We start from the raw sequence: 14125 nt of genomic DNA, 5'->3' as shown, positions 1-14125 counted from the left end.
CTTCCACACCCAGAGTTAGGCGAAGGTTCTTAAAACTAACACCCAAGGCTCAACCTATATTTTTTTTTAATCAACTAGGATTCATTAAAATTTAAAACTCTGTTCTCCTAAAGACTTTGTTAAGGAATGAAAAAACAAGAAGGACAAACTATTTGCAGACCACAGATCTAACAAACGATTTGTATCTGCAATATATAAAGAAAACTATGAAATCTCAGAAGGAACAATTCAGTTGGAAAATGAACAAAAGACATGAACAGACATCTCACCAAAGAGGACATAAGGATGGCAAGCAGGCACATGAAAGGGGGCTTCAGATCACGAGCTACCAGGGAAACAGATTCAGGCCTCAGGGGCTCCCACGTGTGCGCCAGAGGAGGGAAGACGGGACTGGACAGGCACTGAGGAGCGGGTGGCCCTGGACTGCCGCGCGGATGTAAGCCTGGGAGACCACTGAGAGCGTTTAGCTGTTTTCTTAAAAGTCCAAATGGAAGCGCCTCATCCGATCCCGCAATCATCCACCCGGGCACTTGCCCGCCCAGAAGAAACCCTGTGCCTGCTGCGCTTTACCTGTGGCAGCGAAGAGCTGGAAAGCAGCCAGTGCCCTCCGTGAGTGGCTGCCTACACGAGACATGCTCCCTGGAACAGCGTCAGCTGGAAACAGCAGCTACTGACACACTGACAACCAACCTGGGGAATCTGGAGAGCAGCGTGAAAAAAAGCAGCCTCAAAGGACACGACCGCATTTACGTCACAGCCTTGCAAAGGCAGAGAGAGGGGTTAGACAGATTAGTGGTTGCTTGGGGTTAGGAAAGGCCAGGAAGGAGAAAGGAGGCACCAGGGAGCCCCTTAGGGTGATGAGGTGATGAGGTGATGGCATCCACTGAGTGGGGTCCGCGGGTTCCCTCTGAGAAAGTTTCAGAGTTCCCCTTTGAGTGGCACACGGCGTGGTTGCCAAGGAGATGAAGACATGGGCACAGGCAAAGGTGACCCCCAACAGCACAGCGTAGCAGGGACCACGTAGGGCAAGACCCGGTCGCTGACCCAGCGGGCGCGGGGGCTAATTCCTGCCGTGGAAAGGGACGGGCCTGGCAGAGGCGCCCGCCGGCACGGGCACACGCTAGCCGGGCCAGGCCAGGACCTGTTCCGCTGGAGTGCTGCTGTTGGGGAGAGGGGTCATTCCCTTGTGAACTGTTTGACCTATTGTTGAAGTAATCACTTCAGGGCCGACGGGTTCATCTGCAGGACCCGTAATTGTCCGCCAGGGCCCTGCATCGAGCCTCCCCCGGTCAGCACCTACTGCTGATGTCAAGAAGTCCTCTGCAATGACTCACCGTTGCCAGACCCCACCGCCCCTACACTCAAGCATGTTTCCTTTCCACCCCCACTTCCAGTTTCTGGTCTTGTGACCTCTCCGTCCGGGTTACAACACTTCTCTGTCTTAACCGTAGCAGCGACTCTCCAACATACTCGTGTGATAAAGCTGCCGAGTTCTCACACGTACATACCTTAAAGACACCCAGGAAAGTGAGTACACGAGGAAACGGAAATAAGATAGGGTCTACAGATTGTACCAATGTCGGCGTCCTGGTTTTGAGACTGGATAATGGTGTGTGACAGTACAGACATAGGGCTGCGGAAAGACTGAGCGGAAAACACACCTTCCCTGTGAAGCTGGAACAACGACCTTAAGACTAAAGGTTGCAGTAACGCATATGACTATGTCTTAGGTCTCAAACTTGACTGGTCATCAGCAATGCACGAAACACCAGGATGTTTTACTATGTGAACCAGTCCTCCTGCTGTGAGGCCCACTGAGAGTCACAAAAGTGACCCGAGTGACACTCTGTGCTGCTGACACCAAGCCTAGAGCTATACATTTATTTTTAATTAATTTGTTTAATTGCATGATTGCATGTGTTCACTCTGACTTAGAGTAGCATTTGTTGACAGTATTGTAAATGTTTTCGGGTACAGCTGGAAGTTGACGCTCAGTCACGGCATGCGTTCAGCAGTGTGCGGGTGTCTGCTCCCACTGAGCGACAGCCAGGACCCCCAGAGCTGGCTGCCTTACATCCTCATCTAATTCGGCCCCATCAACAGCCCCCAAAGGTGCACTACAGTTATCAGCCCCATTTCATAACACTTGCAAGAAAAGTAACTTGCCCCAAGTCAGGAAGCGGGAAAGATAGAGAGCCAGGAGCCCAAGGCTGGCTTCTCAGCAGCCCTAAACTAACCCACCGGGCCCCTTGGCCGCTCTCTAAGCCATCACTTTTCTCGTCTGTAAAACAGTCTTAGAAGCCCATAAACAGTAACACGTAAGGCAATGCCAGGCCCAGTGAGTGACCGTTTCCAGGGCTGGGCAGCAGTGCCAGCACGCAGAGATCAAGGGCGAAGAGTCAGCGGGGCTGATGTTTTCAAAAAGCAAGATTAAGCACGGGACAATCTCAAAACCACGAGAAACCAGATGTGGAAAAGAGATTCTATGCTTATACTTTTGCAAAGTTCTAGAAAATAAAAACTCCACAGTAATAGATCAGAGGTAGCTTGAAGCAGAGTCGGAGGGCCCGGCTCCAGATCCCGGTGTGACGGCCCAGGGGTGCATATACCCGTGTCCAAACTCATGGAGCCCAGCACCTCAGACGGCACAATACACAGGCCCCACGCCAATACAGCCGCTACGCAGAAACAAAAACATTAACGTTTTTCCAAGAAGCAAACCGACTTGATTTGAACCCGAACACTTTTAGTGGTCTGAAGGCGCGTGGGCACACAAAGCTGAGGATCAATGCTTATGGTGCAGTTTCTGTGAAGGAGCAAAAGGGAACTTCAGCTGGTGAGATTTTAAAGACACTTACCCAGTACTTCCTCGGACAGGACTTTGCTCGCTAAATCAAGAGCAGTGTATAGCAAGTTTACAAACTGAAAAGTAACTTCCAAAATTTAAACTTCTGGTTTCTACAACAAAGGTGCACTACCCGGACCTTCCACTCTTTGTTCAAATTCAAATCAACCCAGCCTTTGTGAGCTCTCTCCTTTCAGATTTCCATTCCCGTTACCATGGGAACCCGCAGGCAGACAGGCCTTCAAGACAGCGGCAGGCCCAGCTTCGCCAGGGCTGTGAAAAGGAGACAGAGTCAAAGGGCAAAATTTGACTCATGAGAATCCGAATTCCAAGCTTTGTCCCTCCACAAAGGACTCGTAACCACAGAAACCGTGTCCTGCTGAGTTGGGGGTGTCACGACTGAATTCGCTGAGTGGGAAGCCATAGGTGGAATGCCCTTGAAAATTCAGAAGTGATATTCATTCTGTTTCAGAGCTACACTAGAAGTGGTAGTTATCATAAGACAACTTTTTAGAGTAATTTGAAGTAATTAGAATCAAGGTCTTTTAAAAACTCTTCTGTAATAAAAATAGTCCTAATGAGAAAGTCTAAAGCTTTGAGAATCATTTTATAGAACAAAAAAATGTCTAGGTTTGTTAAACGACTTTGTATCCCATAGATTTGATTTCCTTTTACAAATCTTAATTAAAAAAAAAAGTTTAGTGATGGCATATTAAATACTTTCCTACTGTCTTCTAGTAAATTCATTTGCAAAAATGGGCCATCCTCACAGGACCATAGCTATCAAAAGACAAAGGAGAGTTCCCAGAGCAAGCCCTAAGGTCAGACTCCTCTTTAGGAAGGAAACTTTTAAGATTGCAAACATTGGGAACAGTTCTGAATTACGGTCAGCTTCAAACTATAAAACCAAAATCCACCCCACGTAATAATTTAATTTAATTTAATTTAAGGTATTCCTTTAAAGTAGTTTATCATATAAAAATCCATTTAAAAAGTTGAGAGCCGCTGATCATTTTCTAAATCAGAAGTAATCAGAAGTAACCGAATGCAATAATCCTCCACTACTCGTGTGCACAATTTTCAACTTAGAAGCTTCTGAGTTCCTGGCTGGTCCCCTTGTCACACAGACTCTCAAGCTGCTCCGCGAGGCTCCGTCTGCTTAGGGAAAGTCACCTTGTTAATATTAACCCCAACAAAATAAGGGAAGTAAATCCGCTAGACAGGGCCTGCGTTTTAAAGCTGTAAACCATAAATTCCAAGACTAAGTATCATCAAGGAAATTTCACTTCCTAAAAAGCCTACGGACAACATGTGGATGACTGATACACAGGCTTACTGTTCCCTTAAAACAACAGCAGCAAAATACACGTATGTCTGGAATTCCGCGGTGCACTTCACACCCGACTCCGCTGCCCGTGGGGTCTGTGGTCCTGACCCCTCCTCGACGATCCTGCTCTCTCCTGACGCTCCAGCACTTCGGGGCTTTGTTGTCACATTTCGCAATTTCTTCCTTATCGCAGGCGTTCACTCAAAATGTGCGTAATAAATACTGGGCCCTGGCTACTACCGCTGGGAGCTAGACCTAAAACAGCAGTTCCTATACTCGCCTTACTACTTCAAGCACAATGTGTTTCTTGCTAGACTGCAGAAGGCACAACATTTAGTGAAGCACAAAGAACACGCAGAGCGCCGGTCTGGAACAGGCACGGCAGGCCTGCCTTCGGACGCCGCCGCCCGGCCTGCATGAACACGCTAGGCTTTTCTCCCAGAAAAGCACCGTGGTGCCACACAGTGTCTTGTCTCCCCCTCTTTTCTGCCTAATGATGTTGCGAATCAAACGAAAGTTTAGATAGGCCCAGATGACGAGCTTACTCAGGGGGAGGTTTAGGGGCCCGATGCAGGCACGCCGGCTTCACTCTGCGCCACTCGACGTGAGCTCACACCCTGTTGGTGGGGACGAGTCACGGTGTGTGGCTTCTCAGAGTGGGGCACCTCCGTCCCCACCACGCACAACCCTCTGTACGTGCCCAGTGGCGGGCACAACACCGGGGCCGTGATGCGGCCTCCTCTGCAGGAACCGACACGTTAACTAACACCAGCATCTATGTTGCAGCTACTTTGAGAAAGGCGGTTGCTGGGCATGCATGAGAAGGACCGGCTCTGCGTTCAACCGCAGAAGACAAACAGCCACCCACTGCCACCCGTGGGGAGGGGGGTAAAAGACGGCAACACTGCACTGGGAGGCCGGCCACCAGAAACATAGTAACCAACAGGATTAGCAGCAGAGAGCAACAAGCTGTGGTGAGAACGTGGAGAAACTAGAACGCGGGTGAGAACGTGGAGAAACTAGAACGCTCTGCGCCAGGAGCAGCTGCTGTGGACAACTGCTGGCTGGCCGTGCACAATATCAAACAACATGAAAGCACCACTGGTGGCGTGACGCTCTCCCACACTAGACAAGCTGCTGGGCTCCGGGCAGCGCCATGCACAACGAAATGCCGAGCCGCCAGGTCATCACGGATGACGGACACAGAACGTGGACCCCACGCGCCACACGCCACGCACCACCCCTAGGCCTGAAAAAGGCAGGAACCCCGACACCACGTCAAGGACAAGCCCCGGAGACAGACGCTACGTGCAGGAAGCCGGTCGAGGGACGGGCAGCTGTGGACGGCACTCACGGGAGGAGGCAGTGGCGGCTGCCGGGCCGTTGCGGGTCAAGCGGGGATGACGACCTCATGGTACAGAGTTTAGTATCAAAGCTGAAACGTGCAGAGATGGGCAGCACCCATGACTGTAACACGGAGAATATACTAAAAGGCACTGAGCCGTATGCTTAACTGTGGCGGGACAGTGAACTTGGCTATGTATGTTTTGCCACGATTAAAAGAAATCTTCTTGATAGAAGTATCTGAAACGCCACTATGGAATATTCAGGCTATATTGTCACGTGAAAAATGCAAAGAAAACATTACAACACTATGTCAAGGAAAGGTGAAAGAACACAGATAAAACCGAAGTTATATACACACTTTAAATATATACTATATTTACAATTTTTAGCGGTCGTTCCTGAAAATCAGAATCAAACATAGGAACCCGTGTGCAGAGTGTAACCCACAAAAGGAGGTGCTTAGCTTCAAGACCTTAACCCCTGGTGAGGAAGACCCACACCTATCCCTACGGACAAAGAAGTGCAGAGAAATCTTAAGCTTTTCAGTAGCCATGCACTGAGTCGCAACATTGCTTGTATTCTGAAAGGATACATGTATGTGGGGGGAAAAAAGCCTCAGTATGAGAAAAGAGAAAGCATTTTTGAAGCAGTAAACAGATTCTGTGACAGTATTTGAATTGAAAGTATCAACTCTTGATGTGGTTTCTTAAAGAACAGAGTAGAACTGCCTGGCCTGTGCTTGAGGTGGCCTAGGGGCTGAAGACCACAGACGGGTCCTCGCCCCTCTCGCTCAGGGCCCAGCGAGCGTCTCTAATATCACTGCCAGCTTCAGGGGCGCGTGCTCCCCAGAGAAAGTGCGAGTTCAGGATTTCAGACCGAATGTTATAAACCGAGCGTGGAGCCTACCTAAAGGCCAGAAAGCAGCAGAGACCCAAGGAAGGGGTCGAAACCACCCAGTGACCACCGTAAGACACCCCATGACCAGGCATGAGCAGCGAGAGCCAGCAGGAGACGCCAGGGGCCAGGAACACGGGAGCGTGCCAGAGCCCGAGAGTGCACCGTGATGGCGACCTCAGGACTCAGGACAGAGAGCTCAGTGGAGGAGGAGCCTCTGGAGGAGAGCAAGTCACTAACCTGAAACTGATAAAGGAGACGATGAGGCATTACCTGTTTTACAGAAACTACCTGAGCATAACTCGGGAGTCTAACAGCTAATAAGAGGACATTTCTGTTTCTAAGCAATTTCAGCTGAGAGATGGAGGACATTAGATTATCATCATTCTCCAAGTTCCTAATGACAGTAGTCCCCACTCTGTCTCTGGTGAGTCCTCTCACCGCATCTGCGCCTCTCCCCTGTACCCCAGCTCTGTGTGCATAATAAATACATCTTTTACAAAAGAGAGAGCGGCCAAGGAGACACACTTGCATGCAGTGCATGGCTCCTTACTTGGGCGGATAAACAGAGTGATTTGAATGTTAACTGGCTGTTTGATGATACTGAAAAAGTGATAAAAGTGCTTGTGCTTCTGTAATTTGAAAGAATCCTTACTTGTTATAGAGATACACAGAAATATTTATGGGTACTGAGGATTTGCTTTAAAGGAACCCAATTGGTCAAGCAGTCATGAATGAAATAAAACCAGCTATCAGTCGCTAACTCCTGAAGCTGGATGACTGCACATGACATTAAACTCCAGCTATCTGGGAGTAGGTGGCGTCTAGTTCTATATAACAGCCATTTTCCATAACCCAAAGTTCTTTAAAAAAGAAAAAAGTAGCCAAAATTTGAGTTTGGATAACTGGGAGGCTGGTTCAAACATGCTTCATTCTTCATGAACCGAAGGGCCCCGGGGTGCTCAGGCCTAAGACTGTTCCCACGAGTGTCTGCCCTGCTCCCAGCTTCCTGTGCTATCTCAGAGTTCTTCCTTTGATTATCCCACAGCTAATCTGGCTTCTTGAGAAGATGCCGAGTAGACAAGCAGTCAACCCTGCAGAGACATTAAAAACTGCCGATTCTACACACCAACTGAAATTAAGCAGGTGACCACAAACAAAGAAAAACGTTCTGCGTTCACACAGCACTGTCACCCCCCAGAGTCCTTCGGTACACACAACACTGGCATCATATGATCTGAACAAGAACTCTGCAAAACGGACAGGGAAAACTCACTACTACAGCAAACAACACACACGGAAGTCACAGAACTCATTAGTGGCAGGGCGCAACCTCTCTGTTTCAGTGCTTTTTCCCCTAAGCTGTCCTTTCCTATTTGGGGGTGGGGGAGTTATTAGTATAAGGGGAAAGCCTGCTCAGCTCACTTTCCTTACCACCAAGGCCACAGTCGCCTAATAACATTATGGGTTGTTAACGATAATCCTGACCACCGTTGTCTATGCTGGACAGCTCCCCAAAACCACGTGGACAGTTCCAAATGGTTTGGGAAACTTGGGAATGAAGAGTATTTTCTTTTCCATCAAAAGTCACTAAAAGAGGAAAAAGACCTCAAGTTAAGAACTTACAAACATTGAGTGTGTGTACTGCATACAGGTCAGCATGTTTTGAAAGGTGGGGCTAGAGAAAGAAACATATTAGCAAGGAACTTCTGATCCCACTTAATGACTTGATGTTTCTCTCATTTATGATTTAAAGATGCTTCCAATTCCAAGGGAGATGCAAATTAAAACCACAATGAGATACCACCTCACCCCAGTGAGAATGGCACATCTTCAAACAACTAGCAACAACAAATGTTGGTGAGGATGGGGAGAAAAAGGAACTCTCCTGCACGCTGGTGGGAATGCAAACTAGTACAACCACTATGGAAAACTGCTTGGAGGTTCCTCAAACTGCTAAACATGGAGCTTCCCTACGACCCAGCCATCCCACTCCTAGGTATCTACCCAAAAGACACAAAAACACTGATTGAAAAAGATACCTGTACCCCCATGTTTATCGCTGCTTTATTTACAATTGGAAAAACATGGAAGCAGCACAAATGCCCAAAAGTAGATGACTGGATTAGAAAGATGTGGTACATATACACAATGGAATATTACTCAGCAACCAAAAAAGAGAAACACATGTCTTTTGCAGCAACTTGGATGGAGCTGGAAAAGATCATGCTTAGTGAGATAAGCCAGAAAGAGAAAGAAAAATACCGAATGGTTTCGCTCATAGCAGGAGTATAATGGACCAGGCGAGAAAATAACAAAAATAATGAACAACCATATATCAGAGACATTTTGTGGGGGTAGAGTGGGGAATGGGATTAAAAATGGGGGGGCAGGGAGGGAAATGCACGGGGTTATGGTGATGGCACATGGGTGATTTGGTGATGGGAAACCCGCGGGGATGACAATCAAGATGAAAAAAAAAAATGTGCAAAATGATGTAAAAATAAACTTTTGTAATAATTTTTAAAAATATATTAATAAAAAAAAAAAGATGCTTCCAATTCCAAAGCAGTCTGGCCCGCGAATCCTCTCCACATCAGGTAACCCACCCCCGGGCTGGCGGTGAGTACGTCAGCCTGAGGTCGCCCAGACTGTGGGGCCCCTCCCCTGCGGCACCCCAACCCACTCCCAGGTACTCTTCTGCTCCAGGCCCGCCTTCCAGCTCACCCAACCTCCGAACAGGCACAGCCCCTGCTCTGGGCCTGCTGAAGGACACCACGCCTAGGAGGGCGTCTTTCCCCTTCACGCGCCCGACCACGTGAACACCCCGGAACACGCTGGACTTGTTCCTCGCTCTCAGCGAGAGCTGGCGGACACTCACCCAGGGCTCCTGTGAGGTTCCAAGGACCCTGGCTCCCACCTGAGGGTGTGCTGGCCGCTGTCTGGAATCGGCTCGCACACTGCCTGAGGAGACAGCCGTGCCACAGCGATCCCCGCGCCCTGACTCCGGGCCCCCCAGACCCTCGGCGCGCCTGTGTGAGCGCTCTCCTGGGATGGCGCTGTGCAGACAGCAGCAGCCTCGTCCGGGTCCCCTGGGCAGGGCTGAGGAGGGGGTGGCAGCAGCTCCCCGGCCAACAGCCGAAGCCCCAGAGCCCACAACTGGGATGCACATTCGTCCGGAGCAAATACATGGGCTTTCTAGTAAGGGTTATTTGGAAATGGAATCTGGGGGTTGGGGAGGGTTCTTGTTTTCAAAGTGAAGTTGCCTTGCAGGGTAAGATATAAGCCTCAACTGCACGTCACGAGGAGCAGTGTGCGCGTACCCCATCAAGTTCACTACCCGTGTACCCCCCCAAGTTCACCGCGGAATCCAGTCTCTCCTTGGCCCTAAGTGTCCCTTTGTCCCATCTCCTCAGCTCCCACCGCTCTCCCACAGGTGTTTGCAAAAGAATTAGCACTTGGCCCTCCCTGGGGGCGCAACAGGGTACAGCACAGCACTGGGAAGCTGAAGCCACTTCTGCATGAGTTCGATCCCCGCCTGCCCCAGGGGTGACCACAGGGCGCGGCAGACCTCTCCTGACCCGCCCGCTGCTCCCCTCGGCAGTGGACTTCGGCAGTGGACTTCGTCCATCTGCCTGTTCTGCTACATCATTTTGCACATTTTTTTTTTCATCTCGATTGTCATCCCCGCGGTGTTCGGTCTCTGGCCTGTACCCCAGTTCTGAATGCATAAATAAATAAATAAATCTTAAAAAAAAAAGAGTTAGCACTTGCAGGTCACCTACTGTGGGCCATACATCCTGCTGGCTACATCAGCAACCTTTCATTCCCCGAACAGCCCTTCCGGGTACCTTTACTATTTCTGCCTGTCCACAATCGAAGAAGCCAAGGGCCAGGAATGATAAGTGACGTGTCCAGAGTCTGCCAGTGGCTCCCGGTCGCACCAAAAGCTGAGCTGAACAGTGCAAGTTCCTTTTCAGTTGCTTCCAACCACCCCATTTGCTTTCTAGAGCAGTTTTAAGACTGATGACAGGAGAAACGAAGGTAGGAAGGTACTCCTACCTTCACTTTCTGTAAGAAAATAAATGACTTTAGGGCCCTCCCTGGTGGTGCAAGTGCAGCACTGCAAGCTGGCTGCAGCTGCTTCAGCACGAGTTCGATCCCCGCCCCGGGGGTGACCCACAGGGCGCGGCACACCTCTCCTGACCCTGTTCCTCTCAGCATGTGCTTCATCGATCTGCCTGTTCTGCTCCCCACTCTGACTGGTAAATCCTCTCACCACCCCTGCACCTCTGGCCTGTACCCCAGTTCTGTATGCATAAATAGATAAATCTTTAAAAAAAGAAAAAAAATTACTTTAATACACCGCAGGGAGACCATGCCTGGAACCAAATTCCTGAATGAACCAATACTCACCTCCACCCACCCCAGCCTGCCAGCCGACCGCAGGCCTCCCTTGCAGTCAGGCCCCACGTACTCATCCAGAGGAGAGCAGGAAATGTTTTGTTCAGCCTCTACAGCAGTTTCAAATATTTGGAGTCTATAAGCTACCCTCCACATTTCAAAACCTGTGAATAATGACACTTCTACCAGCTCTCCCAGAGATGTGTCAGTCTCTGTGGAAGTAACGAACCTCTGAGCTTTACCATAAAATGAAGAATTCCAAAGCACACAGGCTGCTTCCATTTGCGGAAAGCGCTGTCGTAGAGAGTGAAGACGAAGCACGAAACAGCCTCTGACCCGCGTGTGCCCGGTGGGCTCGTTTACCCGACGGGGTTACCGAACCCCCACCTGTGCAGCGCGCTGGCCTGTGCCCAGCACGCAGGCACCCGTTCCCATTGGTGCCTCACAGAGCCGGGAAGTGCCGCTGCTCACGCGCAGAAACGAAAGAAAGCAGAGTGCATGTAACTTGCCCAAGTATGGTGGCGAGAAAGCGGCGGCACCCGAACCAAGCAGGTTTCCCAGCTCCGAGGCCTGCACCCCACTGCCGCCCGCTCTGCTTGTCCCCAACTCCACTCCCCAACTCCAGCCATTTAAACCGACCGCTAACGGTACCCACGAATGTGTCGTAACTTCCCAAGTCGTTCAAAAGAGCCTGAAGAAGGACCCTTCCAAAACGTCATGTGAGGCCACAAATTTTCATCAAATACTGAGAGGTCAGGACAAGATAACTCACAGAACAAAAGCTTTTTTGTTGTTTGGGCGTGAGCATTCGTAAATGGACTGAAAGTGATAAAACCAGGAAATCATTTTAAGCATTTGAGAAAATTCAATTAGTGGAAACCATGGACTTCAAAGTTGAACAAAAGAACACGATTTTTCAAAATCACCTTCCTCTCACTACTTACTGACATGATTGTGAGGACTATTATAGTCTGCTCTGAATCTAAAATTTTATTATCAGCCAAATGACAGAAAAGATACATATCCTATCAAAACGCTAACAATTTCAAACTTCTGAATGGCTATTATCCCTCACGTTCCAAGTTTTTTTTATATAACTATAAGTTCTTAAAAAAAGTCAAGGTCGGGCCCTCCCTGGTGGTGCAGCGGGTTAAAGCACAGCACAAAGAAGCTAAAGCCTCTTCTGCATGAGTTCGATTCCCGCCTGCCCCGGAGGAGACCCCATGGCGTGGCAGACCTCTCCTGACCCACCCGCTGCTCCCCTCAGCAGTGTACTTCGTCGATCTGCCTGTTCTGCTCCCCACTCTGTCTCTGGTGAAGCCGACCCTGAGCTTCTGGCCTGTACCCCAGTTCTGTATGCACAAATAAATAAATCTTAAAAAAAAAAAAGTCAAGGTCATATTCTCTAGTGAGATTTCTTCAATCTATTAGAATTTGCCCCTCAGTACTTAATGTTCTAGTACAAGAGGTAGTGAAAAATAACCTATTCTTTCCGTGTTGTTTATCAGAAACACACTTTAGCATCGTAACAGGACAACAGAATCATTGTCTGAGACTCCTCCAAGAATAAATCCAGCCTTACCTCCATCGCTAAAGCTGCTGTCTGTTGGTCATAGTGATTCAGAAGGTTAGGCATGAAGGTAGTGTTATAAGGCAGATCCTGGCACATCCTCAAGGTAATAGGTTCACAAGAAAACAAGCTGTGCCCATCTATGTACCCCACAAGCACAGTCAAGGGCCAAAGAGAGAAGACGATCCAGTTCGTGGCCATCCTTCCTGGATCTGGCCGAGACTCTGATGATCAGCCTCTCGATGAGTGCAGCACACCTGTGCACACCTGCACACCTCGGCACACCTGCAGCTCTCTGCTTGAAGAAAGCACCTCTTCTCTAGCGCAGTGTTGCAGGCTTCAAACAGCTGGATACTGCGCCCCGTCAGAGGTCTGGCAGCTGGGTCTCACAAAAGGCATTTGTCTTCTGTTTCACAATAGGGGAAACTGACATCATCTTGTCTCTTCTCCATTTTATGGCACAGGCACAGGAGGCCGACACACCGAGCTGATCAGCCACATTCCCAAACAACAGATTCCATCTTAGGAGAAGAGCTAATTCTTCCTTTGATTGAAATATCTGCAAAGCATTTTTTAGAAATGAGAGAAATTAGTCGTTTCCTCTCAAAATATTAGGGACTTGATATTAAAATCACTGATGAACTTCAGAAAATTGAGGAACTCAAGCTCAATACACAGAAAGCAGCTGCTTTTCTATCCACTGACTACTCGGGATTTTGTGGTTTAGAGACACTTAAAGGCAAATCCTCCCTCAGCTGTCTAATAACACACCGATTAACTTCTTGTCTATGACTCAGTATTAAATTTGCCACAAGGTATAACTGATACATTTTTGCTACTGCCCTAAAGACCATCTAAACATCTGACATTTATCACCTAAGCCCCTGGGCTTCAGAGTTATCGCATGTGCTTGAACATTAGTTGTGGATTTTTACATTCACTATTAGGCAGGTGAAATACCACTAAATCAAAAAGTATGAAGACACACTTCTCAGCAGTTGTGTGAGAATTCTGAATTCAGAATTCAGAATTTTTCATCCTAAAAACATCACTTCTCTATCACGATGGTACGAGTGACTTGGGGGGTCACACAGGTAGGCGAACATGAGGTGGCTTTGTGACTGAAGTGTAGCCGACACAGAGGACACTTTCATCCACCAAGACGGAACTGGCAAGTGGCAACTCCTACAGCACCTCTGCCCAACACTACAGCATCTCTTTGGACAGCGTTTGTTTGTTACCAGGGAACTGAAACCGCCCCTAAAAAGTCACAGCAACCATGGGCAGCATCCCCAGTAATTGTTCCCACTGGGCCTTAGAATCTCTCCCTTGCCCCACCTTTTGCACGGTAAAAATGTATGTCTCTGGTGCGGCTGGGCGCATGCTGGAGTAGAAGATCGGTCTAAGTTAGCACACTTTCATTTGCTTCTGTGATTTTATTAATCTGCTTTTATTTCATACGCACTGGATATTTTTGTGTTTGCTAGAGAAAAGCCTAAGTTGGGAGAGAATCAGAAGTTCAGGTTGGAAGTTCTCAGGGACTCAGGCTAACGCTGGGCCCACACAGCTTCTCCGGAGCCCTGGGTCTGGCCCGGCCCCAGCAGAGCAAGACGCGTCCTTCCCGCACGGACCGTCCGTGACCCAACTTCTGCAATCTAATAGGTTCTCACTCAGCAGAGAGCACCACTGGCAGACACCAAATCAGTTGCTGAATTTTCCCAGTTCACCCCCCACCCCC

General features: G+C 48.9%; 1 protein-coding gene across 1 annotated transcript in view; it reads right to left on the bottom strand.

Moving 5' to 3' along the window:
• Window positions 1-14125, bottom strand: part of FZD3 (frizzled class receptor 3) — a 66777-nt gene that overhangs the window by 50606 nt on the left and 2046 nt on the right. Inside the window, exon 2 of the mRNA XM_012724816.1 lies at window positions 12400-12946. Within this exon, the coding sequence (XP_012580270.1) occupies window positions 12400-12588 (189 nt within the window). The 5' untranslated portion in view covers window positions 12589-12946. The remainder of the gene's footprint in view (window positions 1-12399; window positions 12947-14125) is intronic.

Source organism: Condylura cristata, unplaced genomic scaffold (assembly GCF_000260355.1).
Source record: "Condylura cristata isolate star-nosed mole 26May11 unplaced genomic scaffold, ConCri1.0 scaffold00014, whole genome shotgun sequence".
Taxonomy (NCBI): Eukaryota; Metazoa; Chordata; class Mammalia; order Eulipotyphla; family Talpidae; genus Condylura; species Condylura cristata.
The sequence above is the reverse complement of the archived record's forward strand: the minus strand, read 5'-3'. Positions and strand labels throughout refer to the sequence as shown.